The 17,825-nt window shown below is 49.7% G+C and overlaps 1 protein-coding gene across 6 annotated transcripts; it reads left to right on the plus strand.

The window, feature by feature from the left end:
• The first annotated feature begins 1,058 nt into the window (after nt 1-1,058).
• Nucleotides 1,059-5,034, plus strand: Ly6e (lymphocyte antigen 6 family member E). Of its 6 annotated transcripts, none has more exons than XM_042264742.2 (5): nt 1,263-1,395; nt 1,913-2,043; nt 3,466-3,566; nt 3,961-4,080; nt 4,186-5,034. In XM_042264742.2, the coding sequence occupies exons 3-5, from the start codon at nt 3,497-3,499 to the stop codon at nt 4,404-4,406; spliced, it is 411 nt and encodes a 136-aa protein (XP_042120676.1). In that variant the 5' UTR covers nt 1,263-1,395; nt 1,913-2,043; nt 3,466-3,496; the 3' UTR covers nt 4,407-5,034. The 6 variants fall into 6 exon arrangements, with proteins under 6 accessions (XP_076412213.1, XP_076412214.1, XP_042120676.1 ...); XM_042264744.2 differs by having other exon boundaries at nt 3,469-3,566; XM_006989274.4 differs by lacking the exon at nt 1,913-2,043 and having other exon boundaries at nt 1,264-1,395.
• Nucleotides 5,035-17,825: the final 12,791 nt, after the last annotated feature.

Raw genomic sequence — 17,825 nt, forward strand, 5'->3', positions numbered from 1 at the left:
CCCCTCACCCCCCAACAGCTGGCTTTCTGTTGCAGGGCTTCTTGGCCACACCCTGGCCAATCGACCACCCAGCTTCACAGCTTTTTCTCTCTCTCGCCCCGCCCCTCCTCTGCCCTTCCCCCAATCCTGTGACGCTCATTCCTAGGGCCCAGCCACTGTCACCACCGTCAACTCCTCAGACTGTGCGGAGGATCAGGTGCAAAGCCCTTATTTCCACACGTGTGATCAAAATAGAAGTGTGACCCTCAGAAAAGCAGGTGGCAGCGACACAGCAGCCCACAATCCCCTGGGGAGGGCCCTGGAGGAGGAAGGTAAGAAGGAGCCAAGGGGAACAGACAAACTGCTCTGCCAGGCAAAGGGACCTGCTGCCTAAGCCCACTCTTGGTGCCCTGGTCTGCCCCGGAAGTATCATCCGGAAGCAGGACATGGACCCCAGGGTCCCACACTCAGCAAGCGGTCGTTAATATTTGTTGGGTGCGAAGGCGCTTCCTGAGCACTATGAATAGAATATTGGAAGATGCTTAGGTAAAAACAGAAGGGGTGGGGATTTCCCTCCAAAAACTGGGGCCCCAGCACTTTAGATGAGAGCCAAGACAGGTTGACTGGGTTCTGGAGCCTTTGTTCCATAGCCACCTAGTGGAGTGTAAGAGGCAGCCCTGTACCCAGAGGAAGGAGAAGGAGAACCAGATCTGTCCAAACCAGTGTCGCAGTGGCCTCCTTCCCCGAAGCCCTGTCCTGTCTCACCCCAAGAGAGAGATGGCCAGGACAGGCTCCGCCCGGAGGGACCCGACAACCAGCAGGCCTGAGATGCTGCATCCTCGCTCCAGCACTTCCTCAGCCCCTGCCGCAGCAGAGATTCCCATGAGCGCCCAAGGCTTCGGGATGCAGTCTGTCCTCTCACTCTTCCCGGAAGCAAGCAGAGCCTGAGCCCAGGTCCTAGTATCAGTAATTGCCGCAAAGACCCGACCCTTCCACCCTCCCCGGGTCTGTCCTGCAAGAGAAGGCACCGCAGGCCAGGTGGAAAGCCACGCCAGCGCTCACACGCTACATTGTGCGGCATGGGGCACTTTGGGAGGTCTCCGCCCGACTTCTGGGTGCCACCGGGGACCCGGGGGCCGCAGCCATGGGCGCATGGGTCGGGATCCGGATCCAAACCTCAGAAGAGTGGCTGTACTGCTAGGCCAGGGCGCAGCCGCAGGACGCAGAGTCGGGTATCCCGGGTTGTCCTTCCCACCCACCAGAGACCCGCCCACAGCCCGTGGAACGCCCCGCCCGCCGCCCGCCCCCGCCCCCGCCATCGGCGCCCTGGTCCGCCTGCCTGGGAATCTCCAGACTGTGGCGATCTCCAGGACCTGAGGTTTCTGGAGCTTTTCGTGGCACCGCTTCGCCCCGGAGGTAAGTCCGCGGGGCCCGGCTTCACCGGGCCCCAGCGCGGATGCGCTGGGAGAGAGCTGGCGGCCTTGGCCGCAGCGTCTGGGGTCTGGGCACTCGGAGCCCGTGTGCGGAGTGGTTGGAGCCTTCGAGGCCCCCTGCAGTGTGCTCCATTCCTCCCATCCCCCCAGTCTTCCCGGAATGTTTCTGGAGATCTGGAGCAGAAAAGGGCAAAGGCCCCTGCTCAGCCCTCACTCGGTGCCCCTTTCTCAGTTCCATGAACGCTGGTGTGTCTGCTTGGGATCTCCAGGGATACACCCTTGTAAACTAGAGCAGGAGTTGCCGGGCCCTCCGACAAGGTGGATTGGTTGCGAGAGGCAGGACCCTCACCAGAGTGAGGAGCGGGAGGGAGCTCTTTGTCTTTGTCCAGGATTTTGCATGCCGGTGCTGAGGTTCCCGAGGTGGTGCCTAGTCCCTGGCTAGCTCCGTTGACCTAAACAGGCTTCTTCCTCTGCCGGCACTAGACACCTGGCTTTCACAGGTGATCCCTGTGGGTTTGAGGAGGAGTTCCCGGGCCCCAGAGAGGCCCTGCCCAGTAGCCTGCAGACGGTAGCTGTGGACAGACTCATCACAGACTCATCGCACTGAACTGGTTTCCAGCCACCTCCCCCGGTAACTTCCCTCAGCCCTTCTGGTCGCGCTGTGTGTCCTCCGGGGGACGATGGGTTGCATCGTGTTTTGTGGCTGTGCATGCCAGAGTTTCCTAGCAGGCAGCTCCGGGCTCCTTCGCTTCACAGCCTCACTGTGTATAGAAAAGACAGGAGACAGACTCCTTTCTTCCTGTGTGTACCGCCTGGAATCGAGAACAGGCCCAGCTGGGCTTGGCACTGAACTTGGCCATCTGGGGTTTTTGCGACCCACTATAAGATGTTAGCAAGGCTCAGGACAGGAGAGGCCTAGGGCCAGGGTGTCCCCTGGAAGACGCCACAACTTCATCTCCCACTGCACCCCCTTTCTTTGTCTAAGAGGACCGCCCCAAATCTGTAAGCCACCCCCTATCCCTTTCAGTCTCTGGAATGTCCCTCTCCCACTCAACAGATGGCATCAGTGTACTCCCTCCCCGGGAGGCCAGTGGTACTCAAAAATAGGACATTGAAACCCTGCAAGCTGGTCCTTTCGCCAACTTTCTCTACCCTGTGCCACAGACTCCTTCCCAGGGCCCAAGAGAAGCCCCATGGCCCACCTGGCTGTCCGGGGTGCTGACTGCTGTACATAACCTCTTGTTGCCCTTCCCAGACACAGGTGGAGGAATGGAGTTGTCTTCTTCAGGAAACGGGTCCTGAGCCCCCACCTAGTACAGGAGGGAATGATGAAGTCCAGAAGCCCTCAGCCCTCTCCAGGGTGGCCTGATTTGTTCCACAGGGCCCAGCGAAGATTTGGGGTTCATGTTTGCTCATTTAACAGACCACTGCCCTAGCCTCGGGTCCACCCCCTAAGCCCCACCCCTTCCATGGCATTAGGAGAGCCCTTGGTTCCCCTTACTTGGCCTTGGGTGCCCCCAAGTTTGGAAAGGGGTGTTAACTGGAAGGTGCCACTAGATGAATTTGGGTTGAGATTCTGCGGGTGCCAAAAGGGATGTCAGATAAAAAGCTCTTTTAATGATTGGCCACAGTAGCAGCGGGAGGGGGGCAGGTGTACGGAGGTAAAGATTTGATTAGCAGCCCCGTGGGGCAAAGGAAAATCCTGGCTCCTACAGGTTTCAGGAGGAAGAGGGGCTGTCTTGTAATGCATGGCTTACGTAAGTGTGGCTGTAGCGCATGGCTGGCTTTAGGCTGTACAAATTGCTCTTCTGATGGTGCAGGGGCCAGAAAGCCACGAGATAAGGAATTGGGTCTTAAGTCAGGTTGTCTCAATGGCTAGCCTCGGGGCAGCAGGGTGTTAATACTGCTTTCCTGCCCTCCCCAGGGCCTGGAATGCTGGAACTATCTACCAAGGGGACGTGTGGCTCGCTGGGGGGTGTGTGGAGTGTCTAAGCCGGGATCCTGGTTTGTGGGTGGGTAGCCCATCTCTTAACCGGCTGCCTCTCTCTCACAGCAGGCTTCTGTGGCTTGTGAGCCCTCAGCAGATGTCTGCCACTTCCAGCATGAGGGTCTTCCTGCCTGTACTCCTGGCAGCCCTTTTGGGTGTGGAACAAGGTACGGAATGAGTGCTGAGACCCCAGAGGCAGCCTGGCCCTTCCTCCCTGACGTCCGTTCTCAGCTCTCCTGTGAACTTCTTGGCCTTCCTGCCTCCCACTCCCTAGCAAAGTGACGTTGTTCCCCTTGCCTCCGTGCTGGCCCAGCTACACTGTTGTCGCCTTGTGCTTAAGGAGACACTTTAGCCCCTCTGTGACCAAAGTCTACTTACTGTAACTTGCCATCTTGGTTTTGTCTCTGGCCCAGGGCCGAGCATGCTGTTGTTGCTCATTGTCCGCAAAGCGTTGGGTATCAAGCCCAGCCCCGCACCCCCGACCCACTGGGATGGTACCCTTCCCTGGACGGCTTCCCCAGGGAGCAAGCAGGTGTCACCTACAACATGTCCCTTTTGCAGCCCATTCTCTGATATGCTTCTCCTGCACCGATCAGAAGAGCAATCTGAAATGCCTGTGGCCAACGACATGCTCGAGCAGAGACAATTACTGCGTCACGTTATCTGCTTCGGCTGGCTTCGGTGAGTAACTAGCCGTCTCCCTGGCCTGGACCCGGGGATCCACGGGGCTGTCCCCCATCTCCTGGTACCCAGACGGCTGCCCCCTCAATCTCACTTTCCATGCAGGGAATGTCAACCTTGGCTACACCCTGAACAAGGGCTGCTCCGAAATCTGCCCTCGTGAGAACATCAATGTCAACTTAGGGGTGGCATCTGTAAATAGTTACTGCTGCCAACACTCCTTCTGCAATATCAGCACAGCTGGCCTCGGACTTCGCGCCAGTATCCCCCTGCTGGGCCTGGGACTCCTGCTCAGCTTGCTGGCTCTTCTGCAGCTGGATCCCTGACCATCCCCATGTGTTTCCCCATACTTCCCCCCCAGCTCAGGAAGAAAAGCACAGCCCCTTTTAGGTCCCAGGGGACTCTAGGAGCCTTCAGCTCCTCCTGGGTGTGTCTAGTCCCCCTCTACACTCTCAGCATCAGGGCGAAGCACCAAATCCAACACCACATCTGCTCTGTTGAAATGGGACTAGCTACCCTTGTGTCCAGAGCCCATCCTGTGACCACCCTTGGGGGAACCAGGAAAGGGGTGAAAATCTTCCTTGGAGTCTCAGAGTATCCAGGTCAGGCCTCAGTCTTGTGGACACACTCACAAGGATGTCTAACCAAACGAATGTACACACCTGTGTGCTCAGTGTGTCTGTATGTGAATGAAGCCACTTGGAATCTGGGATGGGCAAAGGGGACCTGGAAGATTCTAGAGTGGAAGGCCTCTGTCTCCACCCAAACTCCTTCCCCTGGCATGACTGTGCCCATGTTGTACTCGATTCAGGAAGCTGCCCATGGAGGACTGCCTGCCACTCCTCCCAATGAAGGTTCCCACTGCTGCATCCCGTTGAGTCCCTGCCTCCCTCTCTGCCCACACCGGCTTCCTGCTGCTATTCTAGTGCCTCAAATAAACTGTTCCCACCCGTTCCCACGCTGTCCTGGATGTCCTTACCCCTCTCCCTCCTTGAAATGTCTTCTTTCTCTTTCAATCTGGAGGGACCTGGGGATCCTGCAAGCCCACAGCTCGGCAGAAGAGATCCCGAGAGACCAGCCTGGTGTGGGTGGTACAGCGAGGCAGGAACAGCTATCGGTGAGGCCAGGCTGGTGTACATAGCGAATTCCAGGGATCCAGGCCCATTTAGTGAGATGGGTCTGAGAGAGGAGGGGAGAGGAAGAAGGAGAAAGGAGACAGAGAGAGAGCCCGAGAAAGTGCTGTCCCAGGCTGTAAGTCAGCTGAGAAGTACAGCTACCCATAAAGGTGGGCCCAGCGGGCTGATCACACATTATTCATCTATAGCAGGGACTTCTGAGGCCTGCTGTATGTCACCTGTCCTTCACAAACCACACTGTGGTCCAAGCCACAGAAGTGTGGCCAGGCAAATTATATATATATATCCACCCTATAGCTGGCTTTGATTATTTTTTTTCCTCCTGGTTTGGTTTGGTATGCTCATACACACCACTTTTTTTTTTTCCTGGTATTTTAAGACAGGGTCCCAATATGTTAGACTAGCTGCCCTCAAACTCGCAGTAACCCTGCCTCTGCCTCCTGACTGCGTGGATTAAAGGTGTGTGCCACCACACCTAACACTTAAGACTTTGTTGTTGTTGTTTCTGAAGCAGGATCTCACTTAAAGTCTAGGTACTAGGGTTACAGGCAGCTGCCACTCCACCTGGCTTGATGGGGTTCACTGCTGTTCGTGTTAAGGGACAAGGGACTCATGGAGACAGACCTTGAAGCAACTCTTCTTCGGTCTGTATGTGTGTTGCATGAATCCTAAATGGTCTTCTAATAAAAACGCAGAGTCAGATATCAGGGTGAAAGCCTAAAGATCAGAGAAGCAGAGCAAGCCACAGCTACCACCTCTTACCTCACCAACTCCTCAGCCTGAAAGAGAGCGAGTTCCTTTCTTCTCCCGCCTTATATTCCTTTCCTACCCAGCCATATCACTTCCTGTGTCAACCTTCCTATTGCTGGGATTAAAAGTGTGTGATTGGGGGCTGGAGAGATGGCTCAGAGGTTAAGAGCACTGACTGCTCTTCCAGAGGTCCTGAGTTTAATTCCCAGCAACCACATGGTGGCTCACAACCATCTGTAATGAGATCTGGTCCCCTCTTCTGGCCTGCAGTCACATATGCTGTATACATAATAAATAAATTAATTAATTTAAAAAAAAAAAGTGTGTGATTCCCAAGTACTGGGATTAAAGGTGTGTGCCTCCACTGCCTGGCTCTGTTTCTCTTTTAGACTAGATTAATCTCGTGTAGCCCAGTGTGGCCTTGAACTCACGGAAATACAGACAGATCTCTGCCTCTGCCTCCCGAGTGCTAGGATGAAAGGTGTGTGCCACCACTGCCTGACCTCTGTGCCTGGCCCTGTCCTCGGATCTTCAGACAAGTTTTATTTCTTAGATTATAAACAATATATCACCACATTCCCCCCCTTTTTTGCCTAGAATAATAAAAGGTTATAACTAATATAAGAAAGTTTTATTTCTTAGATTACAAACAATATATCACCACATCTGGGTGCCTAAAGAGGCTAGTTCTCAGATTTCCCCAAGTCTCTGGGCTGCCGAGTGATACTGCAGTGGGATACGATCCACACAGTTCCTGGCTATGGTGATACCAGTGTCCTAGGAATACTACCCAGTGGGGGTCTGGCATGGGGACATCACAGGGGTCAGGGTGGACTTCGGATGTCTACGAAGGCAGTGGCTTTGTCAGTACCATGATTCTCAGGACCAGGACTCCCATGACCTATATCCTGAAGGTGTCATAGGAAGGAGCTAGTGTCATGCCAGATGAATCTCCCCAGGCTCATACTAAGAAAACAAGTTCTGGGGAAAGCTTGTCAGGATCTCTGAGACTCCGGGCAAAAGGGTGCTTTGTTACAGGACTGCCGAAAGGCAAGTGAGAAATGGAGTCAAGTCTTCTGCAGGAATCTTGCGCTGCCGACTGGTATTCACTATGGTGTTCATGACAGATCTAGGTAATTTTCCTAGAGCCGCTGGCCCGTGATCCTAGCAGGTCTAAGAATTAGTACCAAAAGCAGTAGGGAGGACCCTGAGTTAGACTCCTAGGACGTGGGAACCAGAACGGCACCAGGCAGTGACAGGGACATCTAACAAGCTCTGGGTTCCTCCTTGTCTTGACTTAGCTCCCTCTTTGTGATGGGGAGGTGTCCAAAGCTCAAGAGGTCACCCTTAAGCCGCCCTCTGCTCTGGTCTGCAGAGCAGCATCCTTTCAAGACTGCAACCTGGGGCAGTGGGTAGTCCGGTCTGATTCCTCCCAGGAGAAGTGTGGGCAGAAGGGGCTAGAGTTACAGGGATCACAGGGAAAATGAAGGCTAGGACAGCCAATTTCCTGATACCTACGACCGGTAAGAGGACTTGAAGGAGAGGGAGGTGACATGGGCCAAGTTTTACTTCCTGAAGAGGGAAGAGGAGGAGCTCCCGATTTAAGTTTCAATTTCCTGAAATTTAGAGGTAGGAAAGGCCAGAGGGAAGAGGGGAGGAGGGTGAGCATGCACTTCTCAGAGATCCACCCAGGCTTTGAAGTGAGGTGCCAGGTGTGGGCCACCAGCCTGGCCATGCCAGAGTCAGAGATCTGGTTCCAAGAGAGAGATGAACCCTCTCTCCGATGGGTTCTGGGCCTGGCCTGCCTCCAAACCCTGACCAGTCCTTCCTATTATTGCTGCTGATTAGTAATCACCGACCAGGGTTTCCCCAGTCTGACCCTGCCAGCCACGTCCTACCCAGGTACTTAGCCGCCTCCCCTTGGTCCCAAGGGCTCCAGCGACGGAGACTGGAGACTGCAACTTCAGGACCCCTCTCCACCTGAGCTTCGTACAACAAACTGAGCATGCCCTGGCAAGGTCAAAGTGAAACACCAGCAAACCTTCCTTACTTGGGCTTCATCTAATGAACAGACCATGTTCGGGGGAAACACCCCCAGCGTACCAAAGTACAAGAGGCAGGGGCAATGTGAAGGTCTTGTAAAGGGTTCTACACTTCATGGTGGATGTTTCGGGGGCTCCTTGGCCCACTAGCCTGCTCTCATTCCTCGGACTGTGTTCTCTGTCTAAACTCTTCTAATTCTAACGGTGTGTCCCTGGTGCGGTCTTTCATTCTGAGACATGAGCCTAGAGAGAGATAAGAAAAGTGGGTAAGGGCACCTGCTAGTTACTCAGACATGCCCATGAACACAGCATTTTTTCAGTTTTTCCTTAATTACCTTAAAAAAAAAAAAGAAAACTTTTTTCTTTTTAATAAACTTTATTTAAAAAAAAAAAAAAGCTTGCAAATCAGGGGCTGGAGAGGTGGCTCAGCAGTTAAGAGCACTGGCTGCTCTTCCAGAGGACCAGGGTTCAGTTCCCAGTACCCACATGGCGGCTCACAACTGTCTGAAACTCCAGTTCGTGGAGATGTACCTACCATCCTCTTCGGTCCTTCAGGGACACTGCCTGTGATACACAGACATACAGATAGACAGAACACACATGTAAAATTAAAATAAACCTTGTAAAGAAAAAACCCAAGACCCAAAGTCTATACAATTTAATAAACATATCCAGTTAGAATTGGCATTTGAAGTGGAAGCTGTGAAACCTTGGATGAAAATTTACCAGTATCAAACATAGTGTATGTGTTGCTCTAGGGCTTCTCTCCAGGTTCCACCAAACCCCGCAGTCCCACAATCCACGTATAAAATAATCACTCGGATGTTTATATCACTTATAAACTGTATGGCCGTGGCAGGCTTCTTGCTAACTGTTCTTATATCTTAAATGAACCCATTTCTATAAATCTATATCTTGCCACGTGGCTGGTGGCTTACCGGCATCTTACATGCTGCTTCTCCTGGTGGTGGCTGCAGTGTCTCTCCCCTTCTTCCTGTTTCCCCAATTCTCCTCTCTCTTTGTCCCGCCTATACTTCCTGTCTGGTCACTGGCTATCAGTGTTTTATTTATATAGAACGATATCCACAGCATGTATGCACTGTCTTGTTAGAGTTTCTATTGCTATGCTGAAACACCATGACCAAAAGCAAGATGAAGAGAAAAGAATTTATTTGGCTTACATTTTCACATCCTAGTCCATCACTGAAGGAAGTCAGGACAGGATCTCAAAACAGGGCCAGAACCTGGAGGCAGAAGCTGATGCAGAGTCCATGGAGGAGTGCTACTTACCGGCCTGTTCAATATGGCTTTCTCAGTCTGCTTTCTTATAGAACCCAGGACCACCAGTCCAGGGATGGCATCACCACACTGGGCTGGGCCCTCCCTCATCAATCACTAATTAAGAAAATGCCTCACAGGGCTGGAGAGATGGCTCAGTGGCTAAGAGCACTGATTGTTCTTCCAGAGGACCTGGGTTCAATTCCTAGCACCCACATGGCAGCTCAGAGATGTCTGTAACTCCAGTTCCAGGGGACCCAACACCCATGGAAAAGCACCAATCCACATTAAAAAAAAAAAAAAAAATTAATTAAAAACTAAAACGCCTTACAAGCTTGCCTACAGTCTGACCTTATGGAGGCATTTTCTTAATTGAGGGTCCCCCTTCTCAGATGACAGCCTGTGCAAGGTGACATAAACTATGCCCTTATCCACTTTTCTTCTCTCTCTCCCTCTCCCTCCCCCCAACCCTCTCCTATTTTGGATACCTGCCAAAGCTCAAGCTTGCTCTCTCTGACCCTGTGGGCTTTCTGCTCGCCATGCCTACCTTTAAAGGTGTGGACGGCAGGGCACTTAGAGTTACAGCTAGTGCCTCAACAAGCCAAGTTTGGCCGGTCACCCTCAATAAGCCAATTAAAAGAGCAGGTGTAGCCAGCCCCGTTGGGAAGAGGGAGGAAGAGACCCAGCGGCCAGACCTCACTAAATCCACCTTTGGGGCCTTCACACGGGGGTAAAGGTTTAAACAGAAGATGAGATATGCACAAGTGAGCAGTCCAGCCAAGATGTGGGGCCCCACCGTGGCCTCAGCTCCAAGTCTGACAAGTTGTAAATCTTTCTCCGGGGAACAAGTTCCTCCTGTCGCATGCAGGGCTTTGTTCTCCCAGCAGGAAGTTTCTGAGGAAATTCCAGTTTCTTGGGATCCTTTGTTTCAGCAGGCTGCTAACCAAGAGAGGAGCACAAATGTCCCTATGGGATAAATTCATTTCTCCCAGGCGGGCTGGTTCACTGTCACGCCAGTCCAGGCAGGTCTTCCTCTCAAACTTTAATTAAATTGTCCTTGAGAGCCTCCTGCTTCCCTTCCAAGTCCCCTCCTGCACGCACCTGCCCAGCAACGAACTCTTAACGTTCCCAACCTGCTGCACCAGGCCTGGTGGCCACAAGCAGCCTAGGCCACTGTGCCTCAGTTTCCAGAGGCCTCGGGACCTTCTCCCTTTGCTTTTCCTCCTCTGACAAGTCCCCCTCACCCCCGGTTCCTCTTCCCTTATCAGCAGAGGCCGCTCTTATCCCCTTAATTCATCAGCAGGCACAGCTGGGGAAGGAAGCGGACTAACCCAATCCAGGGAGGTTGGCGCGGGCAGAGTGCCACCAAACCCGGGCTCCAGGCTGGGCCGCATGCGCCCTCTACTGGCAGAAGCTTTCACAACAGTCAGAGCGCATTTCAGCTTCCATGTCAATGGAATCACGCCTCTCCCCAGTTGCTGTCTGTGGAAGAAGTCTCCCCGTAACGAGCACACACTGGGGCTATAACACTCACTAACGTGACGGACCTTCCCTGTAAACAAGAGGAGGATGCCCCCATACGAGTTTCCAGGAGTCGTTGGGGGTAATGGGAGCACTGAGCGCTCCAGGGAAGACCTAGTCTGATCTGTGCGTTTGGTGAGCTGGGCTTTGACTCGCAAGGACCCTAGGGTGCTGTCTTGGGGTACCCACCCCCGCCTTCCTGCTCAGATTCTGGGTCCTACATAGGACTGAACGTGCACAGGGCACCACAAGCTTCAGACAGACCGCAAGAGGCATGGGAGAGAGAAGAGGAAGTGAATTGGCTCACTCCGGGGAGCCCAGAAGCTAACTTTCTGTTTCCTTGACTTTTGGAAGACCCAGAATTTGAGTTTCGATTTCCTGAAGTTTAGAGGAGGGAGGGGCCTGAGGGGACCTTCAGAGGGAGTGGAGGAAGGGAAGGAGAGGAGAAGAGGGTGGGGGAGAGCCACTTAGGTGCCACTTAGGACTCCATGGCCTCTGCCCAGACCTGGGGTGGTGTTGCCTGTGGGACCTCCATGACATTCCACTACGCCCTCCCCCCCCCACCGCCCGGGAGTTGGGGGGAGTGGGAGCTGGAAATGGCACAGCTGGCCAGAGGCTGAAAGGTTGGAAGGTAAAAGAGAACTCCTGGTCCCCACAGAGGGTTCTGGTCCCCACCTCACAGTCAGATGTTGAGGTCTGGGCAGTATGGTGGGGCTCCTGGCCCCCCCTGGAGCCTCGGTCCTCCTTACTCAAATCGTACATTTAATTGTAGATTTAGAGATGTGGGCGGACCTCCTAGGGTTTAGAGTCCCTGTATCCTTTTCCCTACATCACCTCTACCCACACAGTAGCATTCCCCTCGATCAGCACCCCATCCATTAGGGGCCTGGTCAGCAATCTTCAGAGACTTGCGGGGAGGGGGGACAAGTACTCAGGTGCATGGGAGGGGGCCGTTCTACAAATGTGCCAAGGAAATTCCTTAACACCCCGTTCCCTGAGCCGGAGGTAGGGTGGGAAGACTGGACTTTGGTACAATAAATAAATAATCTAAATAAAGTTGTCAGAAACGTCATCATCTTAGAGCCCCCCTCCAGGGCCATCCCGCTTCCTGCTCAGAGCTGATGGGATGGGAGAGACACCGGAAAATTTGGGGTGTCTGAGTTTGACAGAGCCTTTCTCAGCTCTTAGTGAACTAAGCTTGAGAGGCTAGAGTCCCGGAAAACTCAGAGGCCACCAAAGTCAGTGGCTTTCGGGGTCTTGTCTCTGGAATTAAAGAAATTCGTAGACCACAGAGTTTTAGCGACAAAATTATTGTTAAGTTCCTAAGCGGGATCTTAAGAGACAGAGAGCAGAGCTCCAATACATAGGAGGTGTCTCTGGGATCGGGCTACCATCGGACAGCTAGGCTGAGGGCCCTTAGAAACTGGACTGAACACACACAGAGAGAGGGATAAACTGGTCGGTGCAGTTGGCCCCACCAAGAAGTGTCCAGGTGCTTCCTCTCAGCTTTGGTTCCTTTCTCACCCAAGGGACCAGAAATTGAAACTCTCTTCTGATGTCTCCGGCATTCTCAGAACTGCTGCTCTGGGGTCCCTCACCAATTTCCATCTTCTGTTCTCATCGGGGAGAGTGTGGTAGCCAGATCTCCTCCGTTCTTAAGCACGTGACTCCTTCACTTCATCCTGTGCTGGGTGGGGTGGGGGTTTTCCCCACCCCCACCCCCAGTGCTGCCTTTTCCACTTCCCTCAGGCTCCCCAGCCCAGTCTCTGGTTGCACCTCTCCCAGGCTGAGGCTCCCAGACCTTGGCTCCTCATTGCCTCCTGGAAAGCAGCCTCTTCCTCTGTGGGTCGCGAGTCTGGATTTGGAATCCAGAAGTTCCCCCACAACCCCCAGCTCTACCTTTTAGGGAGGAGGTATAAAGACCGGTGCCCTGCTGCATCCTCATTGTTCTCACTTTTACCCCAACCCTGGACTGATAAGGGCAATAGCATCATAGAGAGTCCCAGCCTTGGAGGCCATTGAAGATAGACCCTGCCCTCGTGATGGACTTTGAACTCCATCTCTTGATCAAAAAACAATAGAATCCAAGTTCTACCTGTCTACTTAGAAAACCTGTTGGGAAATATTATTTTAAGGTGCATTACTTTTGTTTATGTTGCATTTGTTTATCTCTGTGAAGCTGTGTTACTTTGCCTGTCTAAAACACCTGATGGTCTAATAAAGAGCTGACCGGCCAATGGTAAGGCAGGAGAAAGGATAGGTGGGGCTGGCAGGCAGACAGAAGAAATAGAAGGAGAAATCTGGGGGCAGAAGAAGAAAGAGCAAGAGAACAGGAAGGAGGAGGACATCAAGGACCAGCTACCAGCGACACAACCAGCAACAGAGTAAGAAAGAAAGGAAGACAGAAATAGAGAAAAGTAAAAACCCAAAGGCAAAAGATAGATGGGATAATTTAAGTAGAGCTGGCTAGCAACAGGCCAAGCTAAGGTCAGGCAGTGGTGGCACACACCTTGATCCCACACCTTTGCTTGGGAGGCACACACGCCTTTAATCCCAGGAAGTAATATGGCAGGGCAGAGAAAGGTATATAAGACATGAGGAAACAGGAATTCACTCTCTTTAGGCTGAGGATTTTGTAGAGGTAAGAACTAGTGGCTGGCTGCTCTGCTTCTCTGGGTTTCCTGTTAATAAGACCATCTAAAATTCGAACAACATCTGGCGTCCACCTTGTGGGGCACAAATTCACAAAAAAGCCTCTTGCCTGCGGCCTTGCAGGCCCCAGCTCAGGCCCAAGCTTCAGGCGGCTAGAGTCTCCACCCCACGTGGGCCGGAGTCCCTAACCCTCCAAGTTTTTGTGGCAGCCTCTCTGCAGCAAACTCCATTACTGTTTTGGGCTCCATAAACTCTAGGAGTTAACCACTTTCTCGTGTTCTCTCGTGCAGAAGGCTGGCTCTTTGGCTTCTTCTCTCTTGGTGGGTTGTGGGTTCTCCCTGGATCCCCATCTTGGGCTGCTACCACACTAGTTACCTGCCTTGAAACCCACATGGGCTTCTACTGTTCTATGCAGAAGCAGTCAGCCTCACATCTGAATCTTCATTGTCGGCAAATTTGGTAAGACAATTGGGATTTCTTAAAGAGAGAAATTAGCTAAAAAAAAGAATTTTTTTTCCACATTAAAAAATGGGAAGCATTTTTACAATGGAGGAAATTGATCTCTGTTTGATAATACAATTGATGGTCTGAAAATGGAACAATTAAATGAGAGGATAATTAATGTATGGGATTTATGTAATGTCAATTATAAATATTATTTGTTTGATCATTTTTGTTTTACCATTAAAAAAGTTAATGTAAGTGCCAAGATAAAAATTTTAGAAAAACTTGTTAAAACAGATCACAGAGATATTCAGACCCAGACAGAGGAATTTAAAGGAGAGCCAATCTCAGCATTGCATTATATGGTTACAGAGAAACAGCCTAAGGCTTTCAAACAGCCAACCTTAATCTAGCCAGTAACTTTACAGGAACTGCCACATGCTCAAGGCTGTGTAAGAGCTGACTGAACTCCTGTGTAAATGTTAGATTTGAGAGGATTCAAAGAAGCTATAGTGTCATATGATATGCATTCCTTATTTGTGAAGCAGATGTTAAACTCATGTTCAACTTGTAATGGAATTATTCCTCACTGGGTGGTGGTGGCGCATACCTTTAATCCCAGCACTTGGGAGGCAGAGGCAGGAGGATCTCTGTGAATTCGAGGCCTGCCTGAGCTACAGAGTGAGTTCCAGGAAAAGCACAAAGCTACACAGAGAAACCTTGTCTCAAAGAAAACAAAACAAAACAAACAAACAAACAAAAAAAGGAACTATCCCTCAAGACTGCAGAGATTTGGTTACAGCTGACTTAGAAGCTGATCCCCAATTACAATGGAGGACTTGGTGGAAGATTGAGGCTAAAATCATTGAACAATGAAGTAGGGCTAGAGGTATGGAAATCTTTCAAGATCAACTTCTTGGAGAGGGAGATTATGCTAATGTAGAAAGGCAATCTCTATATGATGACCACACCCTGGCTTTATACTGAATGGTAGCCTTGAATGCTTGGGATAGAATAGAAGAAGTAGGGAAGAAAATTGAGTCATTTACAAAAGTCATACAGGGTCCAAAAGAAACCTTCACTGATTTCTTACAAAGGCTGTCTTCAGCAGTAAATAGAATGGTACCAAATTCAGAAGCTATACAGATAAAAACGGAATCTCTGGCTTTTGAAAATGCTAATGCAAAGGGATAATTAGGCTGTTAAAAGCAAGATCAGCATCCTTGAAGGAATGGATCTAAGATACAATGAATATTGAATCTTATGACCATGATGATACTTGGATAGGAGAGGTGATTTCCAGAGGTTTGAAGAAAAATAGTAATGTCAGATGTTTCAACTATGGTAAAGAAGGCCACCTAAAAAGCGACTGTAAACAGGGTGCTCCTAGAAACAATGTCTTTTCAAGGAACAATGGCAACAGAACACCCCATCTTCTGGATTATGCAGAAGGTGTGGCAAAGGCAAACATTGGACTAACAAATGTAGATCAACAAGGGATGGACAAGGTAATCCTTTGCCTTTGCCTTCAAGAAATGCCCTGAGGGACCTCTCACAGGCCCCCAGGGCAAATTCTGTTCAGTTCTTTCTTGCCATTGTGGAAAAAACCCCTTCCCAGAGCAATTAAAGAATCTAATGACTATTGTAAGAAACCATACTGCTCTGGATGATAGAACACCTTTAGAAAGTAAAACAAAAATTTAAGTAGAAACTATAAATCAAAATTGATAAAGATTAGATTTGAAACCTCCCAAAAGTTAGGTTTAGGGAAGGGTTTTGTTTTTGTCTTTCAGGAAAATGAAGGCTAAGGAATCTGAAGACCAATGGACAAATAAGACATCTGAAGAAAAAGGACAAATTATCCAGAAAAATGTCCCATTAAAAAGATTTTCTGCAGTGAACCATGACCATGCCAAACAACAACTTTGAAGTCTCCAAAAAGATGATGGGACCCCTGTGGGAGCCCGTTCTCGGGTTCCTCGTGGCTTTACCCAGCAGGTCCACATAGTGGATGATTAGGACCACGGGCAGGTGTCTGAGATGGCTGCACTTGGCTGTGCTGGGGGAGGAGGTCTTTTGCTCCACCCCTTGGCGTCTCTATAAAAACCCTGGGCAGAGACAGTCGGGGCCGTTGGAATAGGTTCCAGGCCCTCTCGAGGCTATCCTTTATTTTCTATCTGTTTATCTCCGCAAGACTCTCTGCAATAAATCCTTCTATCTAATATTTCCTGCTGATTGCACTCAAGTAAACTCTGGGGAACTGTGGGGGTAGTAGGTAAACGCCCCACAGACCCCAGAATGACAATTCCATCAGGACAATGATAGTGCCATTAAGCTGACAAACCCTACCTAAAGATAGGCTTTGGACTACAAACTGCCCAGGATAATATTGAGATGGCTAGCTGAGATGCTACAGCCTCACAGACTACTCCAATTAGGACTTGACCATAATCCTAAACTTTCTTTGTATCCCCATAAGATTAGCAGCACCCCTAATCAACAAGAAGTAGCCTAGAAAATGATGCCCATATTTCCAAAAAATGGATTATGGATGTTTGTCTTTGTTTAGGGATTGGTTAAAAATGTTATTGATCATAGTCAATTTCTTTCTAAAAGAAAAAAGGGGATATAGATAAGAGGTAGATTGTTGAATCTACTCTGAAAAAAAAGATAGAGAAATGATGGATAAAGGGTATATTATTGAATCTACTCTAAAAAGAAAAAAGAGAGAATATAGCTATGATAAGATAAAATTGTAGAATATTGAATCTACTTTTAGAAAGCAACTACTAGTTTTAAATATTTTACATTGGATTGGATTTTTGTATATTGTATACAAATTATGTATGTTGATACAAATTTGAGATTGATTTTGTTAGAATATAGTGTACATATATTTCTAATCTTGTTAAAGGTATTGTACCTATACAGCTCATTTAACAATGTAATGCAAATTGCTAGTCCTTGAAAGTTATTAAGACAAATTAGAATATAAAGAAATTCAAGTTGGTAGTTAGTCATTACAATCAAATATGTAGTCATATTAGGTATGTTTTTAAGGTCAAACAGAGATATATTTTAGATAAACAGGTCATCTTCAGACACTTCAGAGATCTACAGAATAAGGCATTTAAGATGTTTTAATAACATAGATTCTTTTCTTATGACAATGAGATATGTCTGCTCCTGGCAGCACCAATCTACTTCAGAGAAGATGATGGGCATTGAAGACCTTATAGAGTTTACTTTCTTTGTAGCAAAAGGTAGCCACTGGACAAGAAAGTGCACTTGCCTCAACTGCTGACAGAATGCTGTCCAAGACAAGCAGGACACAAAAGAAAGGACTGCCAAACCTTGCCAAGACAAGGTAGGAAGGCTGCTGTGGATATCACTCTGTATGCTGTGAATGTGTTGCTCTGGTTGGTTAATAAATAAAATGTTGATTGGCCAGTAGCCAGGCAGGAAGTATAGGTGGGACAAGCAGAGAAGAGAATTCTGGGAACAGGAAGGCTGAATCAGGATTCATCAGCCAGAGACAGAGGAAGCAAGATGTGAAGGCAGAACTAGGAAAAGGTACCAAGCCACGTGGCTAAACATAAATAAGAATTATGGGTTAGTTTAAATGTAAGAGCTAGTCAGTGGTAGGCCTGAGCTAAAGGCCGACCCGTTTAATTAATATAAGCCTCTGTGTGTTTACTTGGGGGATGCTAGTGGGAGAGATTTGTCCTGACTGCCAGGAGGCCAGGACACAGGAAAACTTCAGCTACAGTATATATTGTATATACTTACTGTACTTATTGTATATAGTTTTTCTTATGTTAGTTATAACCTTCTTTTATTATTTTAGACAAAAATGGGGAAAGGTGGTGATGTATTGTGTACCCTAAAAAACTTGCCTGAGGATCAGAAAACAGAGCCAGCC

The sequence above is a fragment of the Peromyscus maniculatus genome, chromosome 20, assembly GCF_049852395.1.
Source record: "Peromyscus maniculatus bairdii isolate BWxNUB_F1_BW_parent chromosome 20, HU_Pman_BW_mat_3.1, whole genome shotgun sequence".
Classification (NCBI taxonomy): domain Eukaryota; kingdom Metazoa; phylum Chordata; class Mammalia; order Rodentia; family Cricetidae; genus Peromyscus; species Peromyscus maniculatus.